Source organism: Clarias gariepinus, chromosome 3 (assembly GCF_024256425.1).
Source record: "Clarias gariepinus isolate MV-2021 ecotype Netherlands chromosome 3, CGAR_prim_01v2, whole genome shotgun sequence".
Classification (NCBI taxonomy): Eukaryota; Metazoa; Chordata; class Actinopteri; order Siluriformes; family Clariidae; genus Clarias; species Clarias gariepinus.
Window position 1 is genome coordinate 18,995,001 of NC_071102.1, and position 11,543 is coordinate 19,006,543.

At 42.5% G+C, this 11,543-nt stretch overlaps 1 protein-coding gene across 1 annotated transcript; it reads right to left on the reverse strand.

Annotated features, from left to right (window-relative positions):
* Positions 1-4,122: 4,122 nt before the first annotated feature.
* mrpl3 (mitochondrial ribosomal protein L3) lies at positions 4,123-11,103 on the reverse strand. Its single transcript, XM_053491490.1, has 10 exons — positions 10,909-11,103; positions 9,732-9,910; positions 9,550-9,641; positions 9,317-9,415; positions 8,258-8,357; positions 7,581-7,641; positions 6,733-6,844; positions 6,574-6,651; positions 4,507-4,584; positions 4,123-4,411 (listed from the first exon to the last, which is right to left on the reverse strand). The coding sequence occupies exons 1-10, from the start codon at positions 11,007-11,009 to the stop codon at positions 4,268-4,270; spliced, it is 1,044 nt and encodes a 347-aa protein (XP_053347465.1). The 5' UTR covers positions 11,010-11,103; the 3' UTR covers positions 4,123-4,267.
* Between the last annotated feature and the right edge of the window lie 440 nt (positions 11,104-11,543).

Consider the following 11,543-nt stretch of genomic DNA (forward strand, 5'->3'; position numbering starts at 1 on the left):
TATTTAGGAACTCCAATGAACCTAATCTACATGTCTTTGGAAGAAAACCAGAGTCCCCAGAGGAAACCCACTAAGCATGTGGAGTTTGCATGTTTTCCAAAGACATGCAGATTAGGTTAATTAGGCAAACACACACAGACCCCAAGGGGGAGAATCGAACCCTCGACTCTGGATGTGTAAGGCAACGGCGCTGATCACTTCACCACCGCACTGCTGATTTATTATTAATATATACAGAATGTGATTTACTTTTTCATGTAGGTGTTTGGCGGAGTCTCTTATCCAGAGCGACTTACAAAAAGTGCTTTGACGTTTCCGTCACTGGAGAGGGTGCACACGTACACTGGGTTACTGAGTTATTAACAAGTGCCATCAGTCAAACACAGCTGGGAAGATTTTAAAAAATCTATTGTGAAGTATTGAAGAAACAGATGCGTCTTGAGTCGTTGTTTAAATGGTGTCAGAGACTCGGACATCTAGAGGAAGGCTATTCCACCACCTCGTGCCAGAACAGGAGGGAGTCTGGATGAACGTCTTCCTCGATCCCTGAGAGACGGTGGGACGATGTGATAATTGAGACACGAGACTAATACATTGAGTCCATGTAGTAATGAGATCATTTGATATATTTGTATAGATTTAATGATGTTAGAGCTTTACCATGTTTTACCCTGAGGATTCGAAATCAGAAAAACACAAACATACAGAATGATTTTATACCAGTGGAGTTTATGTTCAGGTCAGAACTGAGAGCCGCTGCTTGTGCTGTGGCCTTGTCCACGAGGAGCGAAAGTCTAGACGCTAAATGATGAATGTCAGGTGACCTGTTAGTTTTAAACAAAAAGCGTATTGTAATTTATTTATTACTTTTGTGGAGCCTGAGAGGTGAAATGGGGAAACACTGACAGTGTGCACAGATTAATAAACCAACAGCATGAGTTAATTAACTTTGCACGCGCGCACACACACACACACACACACACACACAAATTCTTTATTAATCCATGCACTTAATTTATTAATCTGTGTGCATGCTTTTTCCATTAACTATTAAAAATAGTTTTTTTGTTTAAACTAACAGGTCACATGCCCTTTATTGTTTCCCTTCAGCCTCTCGCTCTTTCGCTCCTAACAGCCTGCAGTCTCACACAAAAGACTTTTAGCAGGTTCGAGGTGAGCTTTATGGGCCAGTGAAGAGAGACACGACTCTAACACACAAAGGTGGCCACGGGCCAGGGGTAGCTCAGTGGTTAAGGCATTGGACTACGGTTCGGAAGATCCCAGGTTCAAACCCCACAACCACCAAGTTGACACTGTTGGGCCCTTGAGCAAGGCCCTTAACCCTCAACTGCACAGATGTGTAATAAGATTTTAAAAAATGTAAGTCGCTCTGGATAAGAGCGTCTGCCAAATGCCTTAATGTAAATGTTTGCGGCTGTTACACGTTAGACTAAAACGAGTGTTAGTTCTGCTGGTGCTGTATTAGTATTATTTACTCCATAGTACCAGTTTAAATACAAAACCAGACACTGCATGAAAAGAGGTGTATCTGTACTAGGAAACTCCCGTATACACCTCTGATTTTCGGAAGTATCTACAAGTACCACTGAGCGTATACATCAACTTCCACCAAGCTAGGATACTTCTGTATTGATACCAATTTGCCATTTGTTGCCATGGCAAATAATCCACTCAAGGATTTTGTCAGGAGACATTTACACCTCCAGCTCCATTTGCATCTTACACCTTTTCCCAACTCTGCTCTTCCATATTGTTTTTTTATCTTAACATTGATTGGTTGTTTTAAAAAAACACTTCCAAAACCCTAACATCTACTGGGACAACACCCAAACACTACTTTTTATTTAGCCCGACCCAAGCTCTCATAACTTAGTGACTTGATTGGTTATTGGGCAGGTATGTAGATGGACATTAAAATAATCACAATAACAATTTCTGATACCCTTTATACCCTTCATACACTCAGGGTCTGCATCTGCAAAAGTCATCTTTAATTCCTCCAGCAGATACGTCATCAATGCCTGATCATGAAGTAAACTTATTCTGTGTGGAAAGAGAGTAGTATCATTAATTACATTTAAAATGATTATGTAAAACCCCATACACAGCATGTACAGAAACAAGATTCAAGAAACAACATTCTTACCCAGTTTGTGGATCGTATTTATTTGGGTTGTTTTCTGATTTATGGAGGCTCCTTACAGCTTCCTGTAACGTTGAATTAAAAAGGCTTTAATACATACATTTGTAATAAACATTGTATAATTCGGACGTGACAAACTTTTTAATGATTTAAACACCTACAACAATGCAAGTAACAAAAAGTAGATGTGTTGTCAAATGCTTAGGCTAACTTGGCAAGGTATAATTTAGACAATAATTTTCTCTCATCAAACTTGCGTTTAAATGCATCAAGACGCTGGATAACCTCTTTGAGAAGAGCAGTGTGTGCAGCTTGCTTCTCCTTCAAACCCTCAAGCTGAAAAGACAAAAGCACACCATGGCTAATCCCCCCCACACGGCTATGATAAGAAGGACAGCACCTCTTCCCGCTAGTCAATACCATACAAAAGGCCTTTACACCTCACAGCCATCACCTCTCACTGCTAGCTGTGAGGATTCCTAGAAAGTTTCACCGATTCCTATATACATCCACATACATGAGGTATGTTTCCAAGCACTCTGCCTCATACATCTGGCCATTGTAAAGTTTAGTAGGGATTTTCCATACCGTGTTTGTCCAGATACAGCTCTTTTCATACAGTGAGATGTTCTGTGATGTTATGATGTTCAGAAACAAACCCTGCTGTATTTTTACTAAAATAGAATCCTGAATAAGTACTGGGACACTGCTGCAGGGTTTTTATTTTTAATTCCCGTCTAATCTTTGGGGAATAAAAGTAAAAATAAACCCCGCTCCACTCTGCCCCCTTCTGTCTGACTGAGGGTTTTGCCCTTGGCTGGGGCTGTTTCAATGCCACCAACAAAAAGCATTCCGCTTCCTGAAGACCAACACGAAAAGTGAGATGGAGCTTCTTCCCGCAGGCGATATGCTCTCAATAACACCACGTAGGATCTAACACTCACACGCTTGCACACCTGAGGACTCAAACTTTGTATTAGGACACATACATACGTTCACACATGGAACATTTGCACATTTTTGCACACTATGAACTTGAACTGCAAACCTTTTATTTGATCTTGCCAATAACTGGACACGGTTCTACACTGCACTGCACATTTCAAGTATATTTCATTTTACTATATACATTTTTAAATTTTTATTATATATTCTTTCATTTCTTTTTGGTATTTCTATTTTATTCTATTTTTCATTTTTATTTTTCATTATCTTATGGCTTGTATATTATGTAAATTTAAAAGTTTTTTTTTATTATTTTATTCGCACTAAAACTTTTGTAATATCAATGTCAACAGCAGTCGTATAAGCATTTCACTTCATAACATATTGTGTATGACTGTGTATGTGACGAGTAAAATTAGAATTTTAGTTTCATACAGGGTTGGGCTGTAAAGTAGGGTGAAGGATCTCACTCATGGGCCCAACATGAGTGAGATCCTTCTAAACACCTTCTGAGCATCACACCAGCACCCCATCCCCCCCTCCCCCTTTCTTCTTCAGGGAGACTATAGACACACAATAGAGCATTTCAGCTTGTGGTGAATGCAGCTCTCTGAAGGTGAACTCAGGAGAGATGCGGATAAGATCCCTTGTGAGAGCCTGAATGTCAACACCATTGTAAATGTCAGATGTGTGTGTGTGTGTGCTCTAAATAAGTGTTAAACAGACCACAGACAGGTTTACAGACCACACAGTGCAGAGTCGCTCCTGACACGACTCACACAGGTCTCAGACATAATCAGCCTGGGAGCGTAAAAATGAGACACACAGATCAATGTTCTCTGGCGTCCTAGCTGGGCTGCTATGCTAATATGCTAACGTTGGTCCTCTCAGCGACACTCCTTACACACTCACTAACTCAAAACCCGACACACTTCCACTCTCATCATGTGTGCTGCGTACACTCCTCATTGGTCTCAGTCACATCATTATACACTCTGAGAATTAAAACACACTTTGTATGAAAAACAGGATTTTAATGATAAGATTTACAAACAGCAGGGTGTGTCGGGTCAGAGCGCTGCACAGAGGTGTGTGTTAATCATCTCAGTCCTTCAGCAAAACTCTCAGTACACATACAGTGTGTGGGGGGGTGGGGTCTCACTCAGGGAGAGCCTCCCCGAACTGGAACATGTCGTCTGCGTACAGGTCGTCTGGGAGCTCCTCGTCTCCGTCTCTGAAGTACGTGGGGAACGGAGGGTTCCTGTTCTTCTCCTGGTGTCGAGGAAGAACCGTGTCTCTCACCTGAGAACACACCAGCAAAAAAAAAGAGGAATGATGTACGTGTGTGTGTGTGTGCGAGAGTGTGTGCGAGAGTGTGCGAGAGAGAGAGTCTTTACCTTCACCATGCAGTTCCGGTGGCCAGGTACAGAGCCGTTCACATACATGATGTTCTTTTTGGTGTTTACTCTCCAAACCTGAGAAAGAGAGAAACACACACACACACACACACACACACACACACACTAGTGGTGATGAGGCAGGAAGTGTAATACAGGACGTGTGCGCTCACACCTGAAAACAAAAGACCACGAATACTAACAGAAATAATAATAATAATCACATGACAGAGACGCAAACTGCTTTCAAATACTTGACCTTGTAATGACCTAGTTTAGATCATTCACTCAATCACCGTGTGTGTGTGTGTGTGTGTGTGTGTGTGTGTGTATTATATAGTGGCTTGCAAAAGTATTCAGCCCCCTTGGACTTTTCCACATTTTGTCACATTACAGCCCAACACAAAATCCACGTGAAAGACCAATACAAAGTGGTGTAGACTTGAGAAGTGGAACGTAAATCATACCTCACTCATGGGTCTACGACAAACGGTGCGGGAATAATTATGCACACCCCACTTTTCAGTTATTTATTTGTAAAAAAATGTTTGGAATCATGTATGATTTTCATTCCACTTCTGGAATTTCATGTGGAATTTCAATAAAATTCATTCATTCATGTGGCTGTAATGTGACAAAATGTGGAAAAGTTCAAGGGGGGCAAATACTTTTGCAAGCCACTGTGTAATATATATATATATATATATATATATATATATATATGGGTCATTGACGGATAAGACTTTTAAAAAAAAAAAAGCCTTAAAAAAAAGTCATCTGGGGCAACCGTAATATATCTCAGAATTCACATTTTTATGTATCATTAAGACTAGTTGAACTCATATCAGTAAGTAGATAAACTGATGAAGAAAGATAAACTTTAGTGCCCTTTCATTTTATGAAAACCATTATTTCACAAGTTTATTCTATAATATCAGAGTCTCCTTCATTATCCAGTTAAAATAAATGTTTATCCCTATAAAAGGAATGGAAAATGGCTGAATTTAGAAAATAAAAATATATACAAATAATTATACTTAAACAATTAACTCTATGTATATAATTGATGTATAGAATATGAAAACTACAAATATAGGACATATAGGATATATCTATCATTTAACACATTTAGCAGTGGTCGCCCCACATGATACTCGGTCGCCCCATATGATGTTTTCAAGTTCACTCAAGTATAACAGGCTAACGGTTAGCCTCAGAAACCAAACTAGCTTTTTCTAGTGACAAAGCACTATCAAATTTATCATCAAAATATAGATTTGTGGAAAAAGATCATTCACAGTTTTGGGGTGGTCGCCCCACATGATGACCAAAAGTGACTACGACATCACAGCCGTTAAAAAACAGCTTTTTCTTACTATATGAGAGTGACTGATTTACTATACAGTTGTTTCCAGGGGGTCTTCACTTGTGTCTGGCTGATGCAGTATCCCATCCTTGAAATGTTTTTTAAGGTCCCAAAATTGTGGTTTGTTGATGGTCGCCCCGGATGAAATGGATAGAATCAACATAATTCGGACAACATTCGTTTGTATATCATGATAGAAATATATGAGCAAATGCTTTATAGTTTTGTCAATGAGTGTAAAACATGTTTGAAATTATGCCAACTAGGAAAAGAGATATATTTAAGTTGATTTAAAGTGTTTTTAAACCAGTTGTCCTAACTAAAGTCAAGGCCGGACGGTCGCCCCATATGGTGTTTTGGCACTTCGGATAGCAGAAAAATAATGAAAAACTTAAAAATTTGGAGAATTTAGAGTGGTTTAGTAGGTAAAGAAGGTATAACAAGTAGATGAGAAATTTTTATGTATTTTTTAGTTTTTGCTGCAAAATAAAATTAACCCGGACAGAAAAAGAGGGCGTCACGTCATTGACCCATATATATATATATATATATATATATATATATATATATATATATATAGTGTGTGTCTGTGCGCGTCCGCCCGTCTGTCTGTGCATCTGTGTGTGTGTCCGCCCGTCTGTCTGTGCATCTGTGTGTGTGTGTGTGTGTGTGTGTGTGTGTGTGTGTGTGTGTGTGTGTACCTTCAGGCCAAACGCTGTGTCGTAAATGTTTCCCATCCTGCCGGGCATCTTCTTCCCTTTGAAGACTTTAGCAGGATCCTGTGAGGACACGAGAGGACAGTTTACCCAACCAGGAGACCAAAGACTTGATATTACTCACTCACTCACACACACACTCACCCCTCCTGGTCCCAGAGCACCAGGTCTCCTGTGTGTTTTGGTTTGGCCGTGAGTAGCAGGTTGGCCACTGAAACCCCAGCGCTTCATCACACCCTGGAACCCCTTCCCAATCCTGTCCGAGTGTACACACACACACACACACACACACACACACACACAAAGCAGCATGAATACACACCGGTTGGTCACTTTAATGGGAACACCGCACCTCAAAGAGAAAGAGAGAGAGAGAGAGCAGAGAAAGAAAGAGAGAGAGAAAGAGAGAGCAGGGCGAAGGGACCCCAGTACTTGTGACTGGGTTGTGATTGTTACTGGGTTGTAACCAGTCTGGATGTCACTGGTCATGGAGGTGTTTCCACCTGCAGACCTGCTGTTCACAGAGTGTGTTGTGCTCTTTCCACACCTTTGTGTAAACTCTAAAAAGCTGCTGATCAGCTGTGTCTAAACACTCAGACCAGCAACAGCCACACCACCAGTCTCTCAGATCACATCCCCCAGTCTAAAACCAGCTGGAGTTCTACTGGAGTGGAATGGGGTAATGTCTGTGTGTGTGTGTGAGTGGGGCACTTTGCTAAAGAATAAACACTATAGACACACACTTTATAATAAGTGTGTGTGTGTGTGTGTAGTTTGCTCTCTCCCTGTGCTCCCCAGTAGGCGGGGCTTAAGGTGTAGATTAAGCGTGATGCATGCTCTGTGAAGGGGAGTAAACCTACAGCACGTCTGATCTGTAACGTGACACCTGATAAAGTCCAGGAGCCACGTCCAGGAGTCCAGAAGCCACAGTGTGGGGAACTACAGTAACTACAGGTTGTTAATAATAATAATAATAATAATAAAACTCTTACGTCTTGGCTGTGACGTCCACGTACTGTCCTGGACGGAAGTGTGCAGCGTACAGAGGAGTTCCTGAACAAACAGAGGACAATCATGATGATTAACATCACCGAGGGACAGCAGAGGCACGACCTGTCATACATTTAGACACAGATCAGGAGTGGAGGAGACGGTTACAGTAATGCTCAGGTCCCCCCTGAGTGTCACACACTGTCTCCTAATGTGGGCTGGGAGTGTAAGGGCAGGTAAGGGCATGTGGGTAAGATTCCAACAACTCACAAACAACTGTGTTGGTTTGGTGTGTCTCGGTGTCTCAGTGTGTTAACTGTACCTGGCCCTATGTGAAAAACTAATTGCCCCTCCCCCTGCTACATCATGAAAGAACTGTGATTAGCCACATTATTTGGAAAGCTGAGTTAAATGTCACTTGCCACGCCCAGACCTGGTTACTGACAGACCTTCTGACATCAATTAAATACACCCGCGTCTGACCGTGAAGAACGAGAAACAATCTGAGAAAGCATCATGATCTAAAAAAATGTAACAACAGAGGAGATACAAAGTAACTGACGAGTATCAGACTGGAAAATACTCTCTCACACACAGGCACACACACACGCGCCGCCCACACACACACACACACACACACACACACACGTGCGCCCGCCCAGATACTGCGTGACAGTACCTGGTTTGATGATGGCGTTTTCTGTGACTCTGAATGTGGCGAGTTTTTGTTTAGGGGGAACTCCAGCGTTCTGGAACGTCTCCAGGTACTTCTCTGATCTCTGAGTGAGGAGAGAGACGTGTTAAGTTTACACACACACACACACACACACACACACACACACACACACACACAGTCTGCTCTTAGAACTGCTCAGTAATGTATTTCCTCATTAATTAACTGGAACATGATAAAGACAATCTCTCTCTCACTCTCTCATATTTACTCTCCCTCAGAAGGCCATCCATCAGGACTAACAGGGACAGAGAGAGAGAGACAGAAGAGAGAGAGAGACAGGAGTGTGAGGAGTAAGTGCAGAGTGAAGGCAGGTGGTGAAGCAGTTTTACGTTTAAAAGGACACAAAATAACTGCAAACGTAACGGTCTCCTTTACTTCTCAACACAGACACACACATTTACATTTCGCCATTTGGCAGACGCTCTTATCCAGAGCGACTTACATTTTTATCTCATTACACATCTGAGCAGTTGAGGGTTAAGGGCCTTGCTCAAGGGCCCAACAGTGGCAACTTGGTGGTTGTAGGGTTTGAACCTGGGATCTTCCAAACCGTAGTCCAATGTCTGTTACAGAATCTCACACTGAAGTGAAGGATGTGAAGAATGAAGATGAGTTAGAGCTGGTAGGGGTGTAGAAGGGTTAAAAGTTGGGGGGGGGGGGGGGGGGGAGGGGGACGGGAGTACTCTTTCCTGTACATGCACATTCAGGTGTGTGACATGGGTAGGGTCAGGGGTCGCTCAGTGGTTAAGGCATCAGACAACAGTTCAGAAGGTACCAGGTTCAAACCCCACGACTTCCAAGTTGTCCCTGTTGGGCCCCTGAGCACGACCTTTAACCCTTAACTGCTCAGATGTATAATGAGATAAAAGTCACTTTGGATAAGTTTGTGTGTGTGGGGGGTGTGTGTGTGTGTGTGTGTATATATATGTGTGTGTGTGTGTGTGTGGATAAGGGCCATAATGTAAGTGTGTGTGTCTGTGTGTATGAGAAAAGGTAACTCACATGAAAGGGAGAGACGTTTTTCCCGCCGATGACCAGAGCAGCCGACCTGCCATCATACAGATCTTTAGGTATGTGTTTAATCACATGGCAGTCCTGCACCTGACACACACGCACACACACAGGTGTTTATATAAACCACACACTGTATAACTGAAGCAGCTCCAGATGTTTAGAAGGCTACCGTGTGGAGGGCGGGTCAGTGAGGTATCAGTGTGTGAGGAGGCAGAGCTTACCTGCAGCATGGTCACTACATGGCGCTCTCCTGACCTGGTCCACACCGGCATCATCCCCAGCTTCACGGCCACCAGCCCGACCCTGCGGCTCTCTGTAAACACACACACAGACTCTCACTGCCAGTTCACACACACACACACACACACACACACACAGAGTGAAAAAGAAGAGTAAGACTCACGGTCCTCCCACGCGGGGCGGGGCCAGGGGTCGTCCTTCAGAGGGCTGAGATTAGCCGCGGTGAGCTCTCGGTACTCCTCCCCCACCTCCCTCCTCAGGAACTCCGCCCCGTCCTCAGTCAGATGTTCATCCCACCATGTGGACGTCTTCACCGTCCTCACACCCTGAAGAAAAGTGCCACTGCCAGGCACACCGTGGTACAACAGGGTGTGATTATGGGTAGGAGGTTATACAGATAGTGACATTTAGTATTTATGCTACTTGGCTATGTAAGAAAGTAATTGCCTCCTTGTTAAATTGCAAATTAACTGTGATTTTTAAAAAGCTGAGTTAAATGTCATTTGCCACACCCAGACCTGATTACTGCCACACCTGCTGAATCAAGAAATCACTTAAATAAAAAAAAGCAACATGATCTAAAGAAATTATCGAACAGATAAGAAACAAAGTGATTGACATGTACAGTCTTAGTCTAAGGCTTTGGGACTCCAGTGAACCACAGTGAGAGACATTATACACACATGGAGAAAACCTGCAACACTGCTGGACCTCGCCAGGAGTGAGTGGCCGAACAAAATTACTCCAAGACAACAACGACACCTCATCAAAGAGCTCATAAAAGAACCCAGAACATTACCCAGACCTGCGGGCCTCAATCGCCTCAGTGTTCATGATTCAACAATAAGTAAGAGACTGGGGGACAAAAATGGCGTCAATGAGTTCCAAGGTGAAAAACACTGCTGGTCAAAAAGAACACAAAGGCTCATCATACAATCGCCAAAACATTTTGGATGATGTGTGTCCCATTACATCTGTTGTAAAACTAACACAGTGTTTTATAAAAGATCATCATATGAACAGTCAGACATGGTGGTGGTAGCATGATGATCTGTGGCTTTACAGCTTCAGGACCTGGACGACTCGCCAAAATTGACGGAACCATAAATTCTACGATCTATCAGCTCATGATCTCATTACTATAAAACACTTAATTACTGAGGATAAACTTTAAAACACATTACATTAGATATATAAACTGTATAAATCACACAACGAGTGTGTGCTACTCTATACCGCTCATAAATAAGTGCCCCCAGTACAGTGAGACAGAGGCATTCAGTCCAAGTCACACCTAGCCTGTTAGCCTGTTAGCCTGTAGCTGTGCACAGAGCCCTCACCCTGCCGGTGCTGCTCCTGCTCCGGTTCGGGGTGAAACCGCAGCCGCCGTGTTGAGCAGCGCGTCCCCGAGTCTGAGGAGTCTCCATCTCCACACGGACATCTTTATCCTGATCACACACACTGTTTAACACAACTGTAACTCCCCACACATCACACACACACCATTCCCATGACTGTCCTGAAATGTCACAACTTCAACTTCCGGTGCAACGCATTAAAGCTTCCGGTGGAGCTGCTCACAGGTTTGTAGTTCCGCTCACAGGTTTATAGTTCCGCTTTTTTAAAACCGTTGAAGCCGTAAACATTATTAATGATTAATTATTAATTCACGATATTAAATATCAGCATTAAATAACACTATGAGGAAGGTTGATATATACACTGGCGCGAACTAAATTTCAATGAATGTATCGATTCATTTCACTCACGGACATTTGACCATGTGTGATGTATTGTGTGTGTGTGTGTGTATATATATATATATATATATATATATATATATTAGTGACTTGGTTCTTTGAATCTCGTTCATCAAAATGAACGAATCTTATTTGGAGTCATTCGGTTCATTTCGTTCTTTTGACCAAAAATAAAACAAAATGTTGCATTTTCAATAAAAGTTCCTCCGATAGGT